Below are 18,274 nucleotides of genomic sequence, written 5' to 3' on the forward strand. Positions count from 1 at the left end.
GTGGTAATTGGAGTACCCAAACTTGACTTTTCAGGAGGTATTTCCATGGGCATTATGTCACAGCAATCCTTTTTATTAAAGACTAGAGTACTTAAAATGGTATCTCTTAAGTCTCCCGCGACATGGCAGCAGAAGTGTTAGTACATATATGTTATGAAATAATGCTTAAATAATGAAAAAAATCACAAACTCAAACCTCCAACTTCATGAAATACTTGCAGCCTACTGGCAGAACTGAAATTCTGGAATCTCCTCGCCTGAATCAACCATTAAAAATCCACCTCCAAGAAAATTGTTTAAATCTTGTTTTCATTTAGCCTCAGACTAAAAATAAATTTTGAATAATCAAAATTGCTGCAGCCAGATATTCTAAGCTTTTGAGTACCTCTCCTTAATGGCTGATTTATGACCTAGACAAATAGAAACAGAAGATTTTCTGCTTTCTGTTTGACGTGACTGGCTGTGAGAAGGGCAGCTCCACCAACCCACCCACCCTGTTCTTGTGAAATGCTCAGTAATATCCAAAGAGGAAGCAGGGGCCTGGGCCTGCAGACAGCTACTCTGCTCTGCTCTGGTGAAGGTTAAAAAAAGACAACAGCATAATTCAGTGGGGCATAATTTAGTTAACACAGTTTTGGTTACCTAAATTGGAGCTGTACAAATCTGAGCTCTGCTGTGTTTTGCTAACCTGATGGATCCCAAGATTTTACTCCTGAAGAGACCATTTCGGTCACACAGCCTGACATCCTGCATAGCGCCCACCAGAGAACCTCACTCAGCAATTCCTGGGTGAGGAATTACTCAAACCATTAACGTCTCCCCGAACAGCTGTATACTTTTTAGGAAGATACCACATCCCAACTTAACATTTGCAACCTGCAGAGAACCTGCCACAGTTTTGGCAACTTACTTCAATGGTCCCCAGAGTTAAAATCTTGTTGAGATCATATTGGAGTCTTTATCTACAAATTCTCTCAAGTGAAGCACCTTAACTTTCTGGCCATGTTTTGTCTCTTCAGAGGGACAAATGCTGTAGCTCCAGCTGAGTACACATACTGGACTAATCCAGCCCTGGTGTGCTCACTTATATTGGAAACATACAGTAAGTCCACAGGGCAGCGAAGAGGTTAATATTATATGCTTGGTGAGGTCAAGCTCCAAGAACACATAACAAGCCATTATGTAAAAAATTGCCTGAATTTATGAGTCACTGCATTTATGAAGGAACCGATATGAAAAAGACAACTTGGCAAAAGTAAAGAAAATGATTTCCAGCTTGAAGTTTTGCAATCCTTCAGTATATCAGGGCTCACTTACTGTTATTACTATCCATGTTGTGCAATGTTCTGAAAGTCACATTTTTTCCCTTGTGTATGCATAGAGATGTCCAACAACCCTAGGTGTTCTTCCCTCATAGAAAATAAATTAGAAAGCAGACTTAACTCAGAATAACATACAAGATCCCCTCAAGTAGAGTGGTAGAATCCTAATATTTTTTATCAATATATCCCTTCTAAATAATAAATCAAGCCCACTCCATTTCTCTATATGGAATGATATGGTGTAGAAAAGGCTTGTGTGTTTATATTTTTCACATAATCATGAAAACATTCTTAAGTGAAGCACTAAGATATAACAGGTGCTTCCACGCATAAGATGAAACAAGTCAAACATTAAAATTTCTTTGTTTAAACCTGGTCAGTTTGTGAATGCAGTAGTCCCTAACTTTGACTAAGAATCTGAACTTATACCATCTAAGGGTAAAATGTATCAAGTTTTGAAGATTAACCTTTCTCAACTTGCTAATATTTTTCGCTTCAGTCAGTATTCTGTCTTGTATTAACAATTTTGTCAACTAGCATGGACACATGCAATACCAAGGGATTCAGGGTTGAAATGGTTAAAATGGAGCCGATAGGGGCATCCTCTTCATGACTCTCCACACTGCCAAAAATGTAGTGGTTAATGTCGTGGCAAAGCCACTTACAGCACAAGAACCAGGTCACTAAGATTTCTGGGCATCTTTCAGGAATCATCAACTGGTGTGCCCAGCACATGCAGCTAAATTCAAGGTATGCCATGACCATTCTCAACAATTCTGTTACAGTCAGACTAGATAACAACGATACTTAAAGGCAGTCAGCCTCAAAACTTTATTTTAAAGATTATCCTCTCAAAATAGTTTATAAGGTTGGGAAAAACTTTCCTTTTTTATTAACCTAAATAGAAAATATCTAATCAACTAAGGCACAGACTAGCAATCATTTTTGTTTTCAAATATGAAGATTTAGTGGAAAATCTGTGAATGTGCCTACTGTGGTGACTGTGGGCTCTCAGATTGCCCAGGATGGGCAGGACTGGCAAGAAAAGCTCTTTAAATGGCCCACTGCTGATGAGAGGATCTACCTGATGTACCCAGCTGAGGCACGGCAACTACTACTCTTCATTTACTGTAGGAGGTTCTGCACCTGCAGACAGCAAACGGTCTGAATCACTCATTACTATCATGAACTAAAACAACACTGTAAAAGCTTGATGGTCTCAGGTACCACACTAGAGTCATCAAGCAATCCTGCCATGCACTATCATTTCCAGTATAAGGCAGACACTAATAATGGTTTTGCTATATAATGACCTACCTTAGATATATACACAGACACACAGATTTATGTATATTACATATTAAAATAATGGCAGGACATTGCTTTAGAAATCATGGTTGTCTCTGCTTCTATCTGCAAATTCTGACATCATGTCTTACAATTTGTCCCTATTTCTACCCTGAATCTTTCATCTTTTGCTGCTGTTGAGCTGACTCAGAACCAAATCGCCAGGAAACCTCACCATCACCTAATTCTTTAGCGCTCTCCTATGGATGAGGAGGAGGAGGAAGGAAAAGAAAAAGAAAGAAAACTGTCCCTTTAAAAACCCAAGCATTTAAGCTGCTTGTCAGTCGTCTTCCTGACAAGGCCACTTGAATGTATTCAGGAATATTTGCATAAATGCTCACAGTGAGTTCACCGTGGCAGCTAGCACTAATGGTACATAAAGTAATTTAGTCACTTCTCTTAGGCATCCTGTCAGGGTGATAAGCACCCCCTCTTTGCCTTGTTGCATATTAGATCATTAGATAATAAAGTGTTAGAGCATGCAAACTGACAGAGTCTCAGGGACTATCATTTTTCGAGGGCATTGCATTCTGCCAGCAAGGAAAAATAATAGAGAAACTGATGCTACAATTGGCTTCACATTCTTGTAAAGCCATTCAAAGATTTGGGGGAAAAAAGAATTTTTACTTTGCAGTGATATGAGAGTTTTAACTGGAAACTTTGCAGACATCTGCAGCGGTGGACTTCATGCTGGTAAACTTGAAAAGCGTTGTTGCAAACCCTGTCAGAATTCCCCCCTTTCATAAGCTAGTCACTTAAATTGCATTGGAAAGATTTTGCTTTTAAAATTGACACCCTGGGATGAACTACAAGCTGAAATATATTCTACTGGTTGGGGCCTATTGGCTCTTCACTATACATCTTACTATATATGTACAATTTAGAAAGGTCAACCACACCGGCTTTCTGGTTTACCATAAATATAAAACAAGTGAGGATCCAACTATTTGTGAATGAAAAAGTGATAATTATCGAAAACCACAGATTACTGTGGCTTACCCTATTTATACCACACAGAGATGTATGAAATAATTGGCCTCTGCCAGCTATTACTTTTGAAAGATAGATATATTTATTTGAAATATGAGCTTCTTAACCCGCTGGTTTCAAGGAGGACAGTGTGTGGATACGAAGCCATGGTCTAGGTTCCTAGTTATATCCAGAGAGACAAGCTACGAAAAGGAACTTTCATTTTACTATCTGACGAGCAAGATACAGAGATGTGTTGGATGTCCCAAAAATAATCCAGGCTTACCTGCTAATGAGATGGTAAAACCCAAATGTGGAGACACCAAGCTCCTGAGTGGATCGGGAGGTAAAGCTTTCTTTTCAGCTTTTTGGCACCCAAAGTCTCTTTTAGGTGTCACATAAACCACAACTCCATGTTTAAGAGCAGCATGTCCCAACACAACTTTGTAAGGAAAAATAAGCTGGATATTGTCTAACTAAACTAGGCAACCAGCACACCTTCTTGCTACATCCCCTCTCCCCTTTCCCGGGTCCTCACACAGTCAGGCATTCCTCTCTATTGCAATCAGATATTTGTGTTAAAGAGTTAAACATCTAGAAAAGTATACAGGAATACATTTGGTCAAGGGCATATTATACTTAGATCCCAGCATTTAAAAACCTATGATCAGAAGTTGCTCACCAGAGCAATAAACCAGAGACAAACTAGCCATGACTACGTTAGCTTCCCATTTCACCTTTTACAGATACTGTTCAGGTCAATCTGCCCCCTGCTCCAAGGGAGGCAGAAAAGCTGGAAAGAGGAAAGGCAAACAAATTGTCTCTGCTACTTACACTTGAAGATATTATCCAAGATAAAAATTCCAAAAACTGAAGAAAAATAGTATACTTTGGGACTCAAACTAAAGATAAAAATTAATTTCAGTGGAGGAAACTATCATCTGTTCCAACAGGTCTAAGGTTCGTGGTGGTTGCCCAAAATTCAATAGCATTAAGCCCAGTTGAGGCTTTTTTTTTTTCATTCAGCTAAGTGTTTTAGACATCTAATATCAACATTAAAACAGTTACTGGATTTTTTTTTTTTTTAATGATTTTTTCTTCCTGTCTCTTGGACTCAAATGTGCATAGAATTCCTGGAGAGCTGGATTGAAAGATCTAGGTTAAAAAGAAAGGCTCCACCAACCCTTTGGGAAGAGTGCAATTTTGTAGTGTGGAGGTTGCTATTCAAAAGTAAGAATTTACTAGCGGTTGCTTTATGAGGTTGCTTGAGAGGTGCCTGAGAAAGCAGATTAGAAAAACCACCTTTCCCACAAAACGTACACATGGAGATATTTTGCAGATGTTGACTTTTAATGTTAGCACAGTAATTAGGGTCTGTGTAGATATGTAAGCATAGCATTATCTTTTTTTGTTTCCTTTTGCTAACAGAATCCCTCAGGTAGTAGGAGTGGGAACGATAGCTGTCGTAAAATGAGATGCTATTACACCATGCATGTGAATAAGAACATTTATGTATGAGAAAGTAAGTATTGCCTTGACCAAAAGCAGGCACTGAGAAGACTGCGGGGGGCGGGGGGAGAGGAAAAGATGGCATATACTTTAGTAGGAATAGAAGTAAAAAATAGGAGTGTCTTTTTGAAAGACTAGACTTAATGGAAAGATTACAAGGTTGAACAGAGAGAAGTTTCCTTTTGTAACGTTCTGCCTTCTGCTAATTACTAAAGGCAGAGTTCATACATTCCTTACAAAAATTCAGCAAAAATTATGACAGTAGTTTGTTTATTAAATTAGGTTGTTGGCAGGATGAAAAAAAAGTCTATAACATGAATTATGGCTGAAAATGGCTCATAGCCTACATAAAAAGTTAGACCTAAATAAATACAGATGTAAGTTATGTTTATATAATGAGAAATGCTGCTGAGCTAAGAATTTTAGGTTAGTAAGTGTGAACTACAGACCCAATTCTGCAAACACTTATCAATACCCTCAACATTACTGACACAAGAAGCCTCATTGATCCCAACAGGACCATATGTGTGCATAGTCTTAAATAGATGCGTAAGTGCTTGCCGGACTGGTGACTGAAAGCATAAACAGAATAGAAAGCTATTTCCACAGGAATCCACTGAGTAGTAGAAACCCACACATTTGCCCATTTTTCAGTATTAATAATTTCTTTTAACATATCTAGTTAACATTCTTCTGAGCGGCATTCGCTTTCCCAGAGAAAATTTTATCTGGTTTCTTCAAACTCTTTGGAAAAATCTATTTAATTATTCATCAGATCCTTGACAAATATTTGTGAAACAAACCAGCATAAAGGACTGGTGCCTTCTACACTCAACTACTTCAATGGAAGCTGAGAGTACACATCTCTTAGAGGGAGCAAGCACCTATTGAATTTAGGATTACAAACAGCTTTGATGACAAAGAGCTATTCTACCAAGCTGGAACAGGGAGAGGGGAGTGAAATGCCCTCTGTTTTTGTTTTGTTTTTCAGTAGTAGTCATCAACTTTGAGGACAAAGATCAAAACAAAACATTAATCAAATCCAGATTTTTCAAAGTACATTTGCACTCAACAACTCCCATTTTAAGCACCTACAGTCACCAGCAGATGTTCTCTTCCAGGACCAGCTGATCTTACGGAAAAGATTACTGTCCTCCAGGCTGCTTCCAGCCACGTGCTCCCATCCCACCCTTGCTGGGGTTTACTGTCCTTTCAGAAAAGCCAGACAAATTGCTTTGCACCATTTCTCCTTCAATCATTTCAGCAAAATAAGCTAGATTGGCAGAGTTATAATTTAAACAGTTTAACTCAAATGAACTTCTTTGGACTGAAGGAGACTAGGGAGCAATCAGACAACCATCTTAGCTGGCATGTCCATGGTGGATAATAGCCTGCAGCAGGGAGGAGAGACAAGCAGCTGTGGCATGCAGGGAAGAGCAACTTCCTCAGCTGGCACAGCTGGAGCCAGAAGAGAACATTCGTCCATGGCTTGAGTAAGCAGATGGATTTCCAAAAGGGCTCTGCTTTCATTTAGGGCAATTCAAAGGAACAGCTGAATCTCCTAGAGAGCTCAGCACTCTATAGATAGGAGAAATCCAATCCAAAATTTGGGTGCTGAGCACCTCAGAAAATATGCAACATCCTTTAGATGCACAGTCAAAAATCAAGGCAATTTGGAAAAGATCAGACTCCAATTTTGGGTGCTGAATATATGCAACCAAAAAAAAAAAAATCACCACACTTCACTGATACACAGGACAGACTCTGCACCATGTTTGCCTGCTGGTTTGTCATTTCACTACATTTAGTGCTGACCTACTTGAAAAATTCCCCCTTTAGTCTGGAGGCCAGTCTCTAAAATATCGGTCCCAAAGGTATAAACTGTTACAGGACAATCTGAAACCAGTAGCCAGAGACACAAACCAAATAAATCCACATTTAAAGTAGCAATGCCAACCAATGAAAATGATATGCCTACCATGTTCCAGATAAGAAGGCGTACCTTCCGAGGGATCGAGTCTTCGAGCTCTCCGCCCGTGCTTGGAATTGTTGTGTACAAACATGTTGTCTGACACTGCCAACACATGGCCATCAACATTGACTGTTGTAGATACCACAACCTGCAAGCACAAGAGCAAAATGGAGGAAAATTTGGATATATATGTATGTTTTTTAAGAAGCACAGAGTGTAATAAACTCAGTTAAATAAATAACAGCTGGAGCTGTAGAAAATTGCATAGCTATTTCGCATAATAACTGGTGCTTATGCTGTACAAATCTAACAAGAGACGCTATTGATGAGTGGGTCTTTGGCATCACAAGCTTTTGATGAAGTTTTAAGTTAAATTGCAGAGTTTGTAGCTGCATGGCAGACGGCACACTGTTAACCATCATTTTAACAAGAAGATCTTTATTAAGTATTTTTTCCCCTATATACAAGGGCAGCTGTGTTTCACCCTAAATTATCCTTCAGTTTCCATGCTGAAGTAGATAGAGCTGTTGACATTGCAAATGAGAATCCATTCAGAATAAAAGAAAACAAAAGTGTATTTTGTGAAGTTGCAATGAGAGTTGTTGCATGCCTCCCCCCACCCTTTCTACTGCTCTCCCCTCAATACAGTCACCACTGGTTGTTGAACTTGCCCAAATTTTTCCCGAGCTCTATCTCAGGGAGTATGTATAGGTATGTTTGTGTACACACACATGCTTGACAGTGGGGTCTTGATCTGGAGAACACAACCCTATTCATCCAGCATTAGAATTATTTGTATTTCTCAACTTATCTCAATGTCAACACCTGGGATTTGGTTTGAGGCGAGGGGAGGGAGACAGAGAAGCACTGCCCTGGAGGCGGGATCCGACACTTCTGCTCCCCAGAGCAGCCCGCGGCAGGAAAGAAGCCAACCCAGCAGGGGCAAATGGGTAAGTGTTGGGTCCAGATTAGAAGACCCAACTGCTCAGAGGTGTCCAGAGGGACCTCTCAACCTTCAGGCTCAGCAGGCACCATCCTATAGGAAATCCCTGTTCAGGCTGAGGGCACCCGAGCCATGAACCATCGTGGAAGAAAGGGGGGGATGTACAGGGCAAGTCCCTGGCAGAGCTGGGAGCTCATCACACCGGTTCTCCTCCCACCCCACTCAGACCAAGCGACCTCATAGCCTCCCTGGCTTTCATTCAGCCACCCCCTCCCACAGCCTCTTCCCAACAAAGTATGGCATTCCCAGGGTTTTACCCCAGCCAAAGATTTGGCCTTCAGCTGGCTGCTGGTTTACCAGGAGCACACGCCGCCTTTGAGAACTTCGACTAAAACAATAAGAAGAAATGACCTACACTTCTCCTTACATTAAACAGGGAAAGGGATTAAAAACTGAAACCCACAGAGATATGTTTATTCATGCGACCTCTTACAACCAAATATAATAATTGTCTGTTAATTGCAGTTTCAGCTCCCACCTCATGCTTCGACATGTGAAACAGCAATCAGCAGCTCCTGTTTAATCCACCTATTATGTTGACTAATTAACTTTGCTCGACAGTTTATTTCTTCCTCCATTATCAGCCCCTGTCAGCCGCAAGCACACTGCCGCAAAGGGGGACCTCAGCCCTTTTGATTGATCACCGATAGATTGACATGCAGATTAATTTAATTAGAATCACCTCACTTGAGAAATGAAAGACAATGGCAAGGGGGCTAATAGATCTGCTCTTATAATGAGGCAAGCCTCCAGAGCCATGGCAGAGGATTTCTGATTTATTTTGCTGAATTCCCCAGTCGCCCTGAAAGGCTCTCGCTTTAATTGTTCTTGGTTTTGAGAGGCTTTAGCCTCTGAAGAGGTGAAATGCTTTACAAGGATTGGCAAACATTGCTTCAACTCTCTCAGGAAGCTGCTGCCTCTCAAAGTTGGTCAAATGGGGACACTTAAAGGATCGCTTACAACAATTGAATTTCATCACTTGAATTGGATCTAAAAAAAAAAGTTAAAGAAAAAATTTTCCAACTATTTCTGACCACCGATTAAAATGCTCAAAAATATAAAGTAAGCAACGCTGCCAAATTGCCCATAGGTAATCCCGAAGTCTTTGTCTTTAAAAAGAGGAATACAAAAGAGAATAGTTTACATCTAAAGGATCCTAAAACCGTCCCTCAGAATGGCATTCCAGGCAATAGAATTCTGTGCGTGTTTTAAGTGAAAGATATTAAAATACAGAATAAATGATTCAAGAGCTCTTACAGATGGAAATTTGGGAAAAAGAAAGCACCAAACACTGTAGGTAAGTTTTTCTGAAATCAAACTAAGGGGGAAAAAAGCCCAAGCCCTATATATAAAATTCCAAAAGGGATTTCAAAAGTAATTTATCCATTGCATTCCTGAGGGACAGAATAAAGTTTATGATATTTTCAATAAAATATGATCTTATAGTAAGTGGCTTAGGGTTTGCAATCTTATTTGTGCACTTGCAACCATTGTAAATTCTTTGCAACTGGGATTTTGAGCCAAATCCTTAGCTGGCATTGCCTGTCACAGCTCCATGATTTATGCCAGCTCATTATCTTCTTCTATGGGCCTGCTTAGATGCATATGAAAATTAACAGTATTACAATTAATAACAATGACTACAACATAAAATATTTTCCCCAATCCTAAAACCATATAGGTACACACAGATTTCCCACTGAACCTAATCAATCCTCTGCTGAAACCCAAACTTTTGAACATTTCTAGAAACAGGATTCCAGAAAAATAACGGGTCAAGAGTCATAATAGCAAGTTAGGTCTCAAACCTGTGAAAAACTTACATAGAAGTAGCTGTCTTTATACATGCACCTTTCTAGGGAAGAACTCAAGGAAACAATCCTAGTGAGGTCAGTTTTATGTGAGTAAATCTACATTTAATTTTCCCTCCTCAGGCTTCCGAAACAGTTGATGCAACATATTTTGAATTACTTAACAGTGTCTTCCTACCTACCTCCTGAACAGAGAGTTTGATTTACTACAAAGAGACCACATTGGTGTGGTTCTTCGGTGTCGTTAGCAGAAGAAACTATAAAAGGAATCCCCAAGAGAAACTGTTTCCAGTCTCAGGAAATGCAGAAAAAAAAGTGGTTACTTTATGTATCTGTCTGAAAAAAAATGATTATTCATAGTGCACCTGTAAGAAGTAGCACACGCTTACTGCTTAATTCTTTAAATGTAAAATCTCATTAATACAGGAATACTGAACATACACTGCACTAACGAAATATTAATGCCCTTAATTATTAACAGGAAAAAAAATACACCTTGAATATTGTGTGCCACAGTTACATACTTGGATTGCTACAGAGCACTTATATACTTACAGTTCTACTCATATTTTTTAATCTAAAAAAATACTACACCCTCCTCATTTTGATTTTGAAACGACTGGGATATGTTCAAGTTAAAGCACATGCTAAAAATAATTTGTGGAGAAATCATAAAATTAGGGGGAGGGGAGAGCCAAAGTATATGTGGAATGGGCACTGAGGCATCCTAAAACACAGACCATAACAGAGGGAAAGGCACACTACAGTTTAATAAATGATTAATGAGGTGCTGACACATTAATGTAAGCACAGGGACAACCAGGCCTGCCAAATCTCAAACCTTTCCAAATTTTGTCAACAAAACACAGTTTTAATTTGGGACAGGCAAACATGGAAAATGATTTTGAGCTTTAGCCCTTCATAGATTTTGAATTTAAATCCTGTATCAACACCAGGGGAGACAGAGGTATGAAAGAAACACATCAGTTTACAACTTTCTTCAATGAAGTTGGCACTATCAACTGCATTAACGTATCATGGCTCTGTGAATTATTCTGCCTGCCATTAAATAGTTCAGTTTGTGAATACTTTGGATCTTAGTTTAAAAAAAAAATATTCAGAGACCAGGAGCCTGGAGATCAAGCTATTTATCCACGTTTAGCACTCGGCCTGTTTATTTGTTGTAGTACCTCACCTAATATATCAAAATTAAGCATTGCAGGACTCCTCATTTTTAACCACAGCCCATTAAGCTTTGCTAACTGATTAAGACATAGCATGTTTCTTGTGCTTTTAATTTTCTCCGATGTATGGTGAGGGATCTGCTATTTTTGCGATGTCCCCAACATCCAATTGCAAAGGCAGAGAAAATCTGATTAAGATGATTTCCAGGTTTGAAGTATGTCATTAGTGTTAAACCTGTAACTCCCACGTTTGCTGCTCTTTGAAAGCTATGCAGAAACGGCTTGAGCAACATCTTTATTATATTCATCACCACTTAGTGACCTCTTCCTACAATGTGTTGACTTTATTCTAGTAACTAAAAATCTCTCTCGATTTAACAAGACACTTAAAATGTGCCTAACTTAAAGCACATAAGTACAATACATTCAGTAATTTTGCTCACATGCTTGAGGACAGGCCGGGCACTTAATTATCTTGTTGAATTGGGCCACAGCTCTCACTGCTATTTTTCAGCCTTTTTTTTTTTTTCTCCCTTCTCTGGGGATGGAGCCTTGCATGTCCAAATTCCATTATCTGGGATTCATGAGGCATCATCTCTGTCTCTTATGCAAATTTGCAATAAGACACAAGTGGCTTCAATTCAAACATGAGTGGCAGCGTCCCATGGAGGCAAACTAGCAGCCTAGGCTGAGGAAGAGGTTGTGGTAACAGAATCAAACAGCATGGCAATTTCTAAGTGACTTTCAAGGTTTTCATAATAAATGAATGTTTGGGGTTTTATGCAGTGACTCAGTCTGAAAAGTTTCCTCTAAATTAAAACTTGACATGTGTCAGTTTGCAAGCAGTTGTGCTAAAACAAGAACAACAAGATAACTAGGGCACCTGGGTTTCATTAATTACAATAACATACAAAACTGTTTAGGTTGTATGAATGAGTTTGTAATGCTGAAAAAGAAAATCTGAGCAGAGTTCATCCACGATACCATCTACTTATTATTATTATTATTATTATTACCACCACCACCGCTAATTGGGGCACTACAGCCCATCCTACCAAGACTGGTGACTTATTGTGATGAAGAATGCAAAACCAGGCTGAGCATCTGCTTCATGGTGTTTCTGGAATAAAAAGGCGAGGTTGGCCAAAGGTGACAATACGTGATATCACCAAATGTTTTGTGCAATTGGGCTGATGAAACACAGAGAGGCAAAATTATTTTAAGGACAAGCAGGGTGTCTGTAGCATAGCTGAACACTCAACTCAACTGTCTTGAGTCCCTGCATAGTACTTGACTTCTCCTCTCTGACTGTCTCCTTCTGCTAACAGAGACACAACTAACACAGCCAGGGCCAGCACTGCTCCAGCACACACTTTTGCTGGCACTTGACACCGCTCCAGTTGTCACATGCCTGGACATCTCAGACATGCAGAGAAATGTTTTTCCTTCCAGGCCCACAACTGCTTTTATGTTAGGCTTATCACACTACTACATTTGTACGCAAAGTTCAGGATAAAACTTCCTAATTCATTTCTATATATGAGTCGGAATGAAGTTTCACACAGAGATCGCCTGTATCAACACATACTCTGCCTTTTCCCTGTACTTTCTTATACCTTATGATAATCAGACAATCCCCTGCTGCAGGAAAAAAACCGAAAACTACTAAGAAAGGAAATTTTCTGCAGGGCCGGTCCTTAGATAGTGCAAGACTCATGTCCCCGGCCCTTCACTATTTCTCCCACCAAAACCATACTCTGCGTTCTAATAACTCCTAGCAACTTCTGGGGACTGATGAATGAGAGACCATGGCCAAAAGATGGACAAATCTCTGGGCAGCTTAACAGTCCAGAACAGATAGGGGAATGAAGTAAAGGGAGGGAAAGTCTCCATTTTTTTGTGTAAAAAGAGCATGCTACTATTTAAAAAGTGTCTGTTTTTTAACTAGAACTTTGACATAACTATTAGAGACCTTGTAAGTCACTGGCAATATTTCAAAGGTAGCTGAGAGCAAACCCTCCACTGACTTCACAGGGGCACAGATTTCACTTGTTTCCTATATAACATTGTCTCAAACATCGAGGTGCATCATATTATTGAGATACTACATGTATGTTTGGTCCTTTTCATCCTAAGAAATGATAAATGAAGCCTGGACTCTGTAGAGTCCAGAGGCTGGTTTATTTTAAGAAGTCTATTGATAAAAGAGCAACAAGTTCAAAATTAAAAAAAAAAAAAGAAAATAAAAGAAACAAAATCAGCTATTGTAAAACAATAAGCCTGGGCACTTAACAGAATGCTGCAAGCTTCAATACCACCCTGTATTATAGTATGAGTGGTTCACTCGGCTGAAAGTGATTAATTTCTTGAAAATGCTAAGGTCACACTAATTGACATGACCTGTGTAATTAAGCAGTCTCTGTTTACACACGGAAAGCTCAACTGCTGTGAAGCTGGGTTTGTATGACAGAATGTCTTTACAAGTCAAGAGATCAACAACCTTTCCTATGTCCTACCTACCCGCCGACACAGGCTCCTGATTGCTGTTCTGAGAGAACACGCAAAGGCATTACCATATGAAAATCAGCCTCGAGCCTGGATGAGCACAAACCCAGCAGAGTGTACATGTTGTGAAGCAAGCTCTGACAGGCCCCAGGGGTGACTGCTTGGCCTAAATCCCTCTGCTGGTGAGAGTCCTTTTTCCACTTTCTCCTTCAGTGATAATGCCCTCTTGAATCACAGGAGAAACGTGACAGAGGGAGGAGTGTGGGGTGAGAAGCTGAGGGCTCTGCCATGCTAATGCTAGCTCTTATACTGATTAATTTAATCCCTGTGGCCACATCTCCTCACTTCTGCACTGCTATGATCAGAGGGGCAAATAACACCCTTCTGCTTTCCAGCGTTGTTGCAATTAAGCAGTTCAACAAAAGACATATGCTCTACATATAAATAATATTGCCATTTACATAGTGTTTAGCACTTGTATTTAAGTGCGATAATGCTGGAAAAGAAGCAAACAAGGTCCTGAGCTACTGCAGAAAGAAGCTGTCTTTTGGAGTTGTCTTCCTCCAGAGACCCATGTAGTCTATGGGACAAATCTCCTATTTCTTCCTCAGAACCCTGAGGCAAATCCCCACTGACAAACTCGATCATGTTTTCTCCCTGGGCCATATACACTCCTCCCATCAAAAGAGAAGGTCCTTTGGCTCTCTACCCCATATTTTTATTCAGCACATACTCAGGTAAAGCATTACTGGCACAGTCAAAGGACCACGTCTTCAATAAAGGGCTTGGAGCAACTATTTCTCAGCATTGCCACCACACCATTCTGCTGCCAGCACTGGGGAAGGCAAGTGCAGACCATCTTCCCAAGGGACAGTGCTGTACTTAATCCCAAAAGTAGTTGTGGACATAGGTGTAGCATAACAAAAATGTCCTTAGCCATCTGAAACTGTTGATACTACAGTTCCCAAGCTCCACTGCCACATGCTGCAACAGCGGGGAAATACCAGCCCAAAACATCCTAAGAAAGATACACCCAATGGTAGTTTTTTCCAAGTGCTGAACACAGGGATGGACCTTCACCCCATTGATGCACATTCATGAGTCTTTAACGCTGCTGAAGAATAACTGCTGAAGTGTAGTGACGAGCCTGATTTTCTTAATTGTTCTTAAACCCTCCTCTGCCCTTTCCAATAAAAATGGTGCTCACTTAGCGTTTACATGAAGGCAAACAGTTCCCCAGGCAGAAGGGAATATCTCAGAGCAGGGTAGCCCCATAACCTAAAAAAAACAGTGAGGTCATTTTGATTTTTCCTTTTCATGCTTTCACTTCCCGTGGAGATGACATTATCTTCAAGAGTTTTCTTGTCCAGAGCAAGAAAACCCAAATACTTCCTGTCGATTCTGCTGTGACAAGAAGTCCTCAGGCAATATTCTGTGACCTTATGTTTTTAGCATCTTCCAATGAATTACTAGGTTAGTTTGGGTCAAAGTACTTCTGTCCCTAACAGCTGCTGATTTTTAAAGGAGGAAGCATGCCCGACTGACCTGGAATCGACGCATGTCTCGAGGGTTTCCTGCATTTTTTAGGCAATTTTGGTTACATTTGAGGAAAAATTTCAAGAAGAACCTGTGGAGAAAGAGAAACGGACATTAACATCTTATAAACAGTCCGTAGTAGTACTATGTAACATCTGCACATTTGGTCTAACAAAGCCTTATTTACATTAGTATTCCCAACTCAGACAAATCATCCCACTGACAATCCGAAGAGGGAGCAGAGCTTGCATGGGCCCCCATCCAGCAAAACGTGTAAGCACGTCCTAAACATTTAAGCATTAAATTAATAGATCTGCTGTGTCAGAGCCATTAAAGTTTGCAGTCAGTTCCTCTATCATGCTAAATGGCCAGCCTCGTTGTGCCATCCATAGCAGCAAGGAAGTAAGAGACACATATTTCAGCACAGCAAAGAGAGGACAAAAAAATGCCAGCCAAGAAAATTCCCTTATGTATAAACGGGGTTTTGTTTTACAAGTTCACGCTCATGTGCAACTTTTGATTTAATACAAAAATACAGAAAATGTTCCATACAGTTGAAATCTCCCTTCCGCAATTAAACCCAGTTTGTGCATAAAATTAATGCTCAAATAGTGGTTAGTGGGAGACCAAAACCCTGAGAGGAGAAGGGGGGAAGTCCTGGTTAAAAGACTGACTTCATGGAAAAATGAAATATTTTCAATGCAGTCTATTTCCTGACCATACACAGTTCACTGAAGTAGCTATATGACCCTGACATATATCTCTAAGAAAAGACATTGCATTTTACAAAGCCAAAGAAAAAAGCAAACGTTTCACTGAAAATATTTCCTTCAGCGTTATGCATCAGTGGACTGTAAACTCATAAAGACAAGACAATGAATAATAGTTGGTCTCAGATTCCAGGCTTCCTCCCTGAGAGCCAAAGTTTATCAAACTTTTGTCCAAAATAAACTACAGACTAAGGTCTACTAAAGCTCAACCGTGCAAAATTTAATCCTACAGCAAGTTTAAAACCTAGCGCAACCGGACAGAGCAGCATTACACTTGCAATAACCAGCAGTTGACTAACCAGAAGCTAATCTGACCTGCCTCCATATACAAAAGCGGGAAGGGGAATTGTTCGATCCTGTTTTACTTTAAATCAGAAAGTTAACTTTTCCAAGCATCCATCTTTTAGCACCCAAACTGGACGCTAGGTCAGCAGAATTTGCACACACTGCCACCAAGAAAGGCAAAACTGCAGGGTAAACAGCTTCAGAAAATCCCTTTTTGATGAGCAGCATTCTTTGCCCTGCTCTAGTTGTGATGCCACCCCTCAACAAGGCAAGTTTTGGTGCTTGTTCCTCCATGCCAAGAAAATCATACTAGGCAAATGGCTGCAAGGACAAATTGAAACTACAAGGGACTGTTTTCATTAAAGAAAAGTAAGGTAATGAGGAGGATTATATGATGTGATGCTTGGGATTATCAAGGACTGGATCTCCTGACCCAGGAAGTCCCTTCTAGACCTGTGCTCCTAAATAAGAGCAAGCAATCAACATAAAATAAACAGCCGCCACACTTGAACAGGGGTTTGGAGACACTGTTTGTTTACACTAAAATAAAGACCAGTGTAAGCCATTACGTTTTCTCATCAAACAGGTTCTGATATTCAATAACGGGAAGTTGGTGCTATTTGTTGTACATGTGTGTGTCTTTTTAAGCCTCTAATGGCCAGCTGTGACAGCCTGACTCAGATTGTGTAGAAGGAGCTGTCAGCACAAATCCTGGCATCTCGAATCCAGACAACTGCTTGCCACCAGGCGAGGGTTTGTACTCGTGCCAGAATGGATTTTGAGAGACAAGCAAATAGGGCATTAATTCCGCCAAAGAAAAACGAAAAGCGGGGAGAGTTCAGGATCTTACACTTCAGATGATGGCTTTCCTGTCAACAGCTCATCATTTAGCTCATGAGCTATGAAGGGCACGGACATCAGATCCCTCTTGCCCTAAGCTGGCCCTGTCATGCGAAATGCTGGCAGGATCCGGAGACCACCCCTCCGTGTGAGATTGCTTGCCGAAATGAAAAGCCCAGCCATCTGTTAGGAGGCAAAGACATCCCTGTCAGCTGGTGCCTACAGCCTCGAATAGGTCCTTACGTGGCAAAACCTCTCAGAGCCACTTACTCTTTGGGGAGACGCTGGTGCTGCCCAAAGGGTTTGCTAGGGTTTGCTGGGGGATTTTTGGCAGCTTCGCCAAGCGCCGAGCCCAGCAGCTGCCCACCCAGTCTGCCGCAGCCCTGGAGCAACACCTCAGCCCCGAGTGGAGCTGGGACACGGAATAGTTAAAAATATCTGCGCTGAAAGGCAGTGTCAGCCATGCAAGCGTGGGAAGTACCCTCCCGGTCTGGCTTTGCACAGCACACATGACCGCTGGGCAATGGGGGTTGGCGGGTTGACTCAAGGGCCCCAAAAGAGACGGAAAGCTCTTTGTGAAGCTCTCCAGAGAAACACTAGGCCTTCCCTTCCCTTACAAAGTCTGAGCTCATGTCAGCTCAAAGGCTTGGAAAATCACTATGAAATACAAGAGTTGGCTTTTGGGGTCTGCAAACTCTAACCCAAAGTCTTGAAGTCTAACTCCATTTGCACTGTGCTATCTCCCCCAAATTCTAGAGAAGTTTCACCAAAATAAACTGCAGAAGAAATGAAGCTCATCTATTTAAACCTACCAAAAAACCTCAGGCAAGCAAGCAAGCAAACAAAACTTTCTTTGAATTAAATCAACTCCAGAAAAAAATTAACTTAAAAAAATAACAGTATTTTCAGAGGAACTTTGAAGACCCCAAGCTTACACAGCCAAGTTCGCTCACTGCATTTTAAGTAAAAAGTCTCCTGTTTACAGAACACATTCTGCCAAGCGACGTATTTTTATTCCACTGAAAGACAAAACAAACTATAGGCTGCACTTTGTTTTGGAACACACCAGAGCTGGAGTCCCCCCGGCTACACGAAAGCGTCCCACGCTCATCTAGGCAAGAGCCGAGTGGCTCCCGAGCTGGCACCGCGCGCGCCGGCTGATGGTCTCCCCCTGCTTTGGCAGGAAGGCAGATGCGAACAGATTAAGACAAGGGTAGAGAG

At 40.8% G+C, this 18,274-nt stretch overlaps 1 protein-coding gene across 4 annotated transcripts in view; it reads right to left on the reverse strand.

Annotated features, from left to right (window-relative positions):
• The window catches only part of EBF1 (EBF transcription factor 1), a 284,901-nt gene that overhangs the window by 90,811 nt on the left and 175,816 nt on the right, over nt 1-18,274 (reverse strand). For 3 of the 4 annotated variants that reach the window (XM_076349712.1, XM_076349714.1, XM_076349711.1), the window contains exons 7-8: nt 15,168-15,249; nt 7,126-7,267 (exon numbers count right to left, since the gene is read on the reverse strand). In XM_076349712.1, coding sequence (XP_076205827.1) covers nt 7,126-7,267; nt 15,168-15,249 — 224 coding nt within the window. The remainder of the gene's footprint in view (nt 1-7,125; nt 7,268-15,167; nt 15,250-18,274) is intronic. The other variant, XM_076349713.1, reaches the window with a different exon arrangement.

The sequence above is a fragment of the Aptenodytes patagonicus genome, chromosome 12 (genome assembly GCF_965638725.1).
Source record: "Aptenodytes patagonicus chromosome 12, bAptPat1.pri.cur, whole genome shotgun sequence".
NCBI lineage: Eukaryota > Metazoa > Chordata > Aves > Sphenisciformes > Spheniscidae > Aptenodytes > Aptenodytes patagonicus.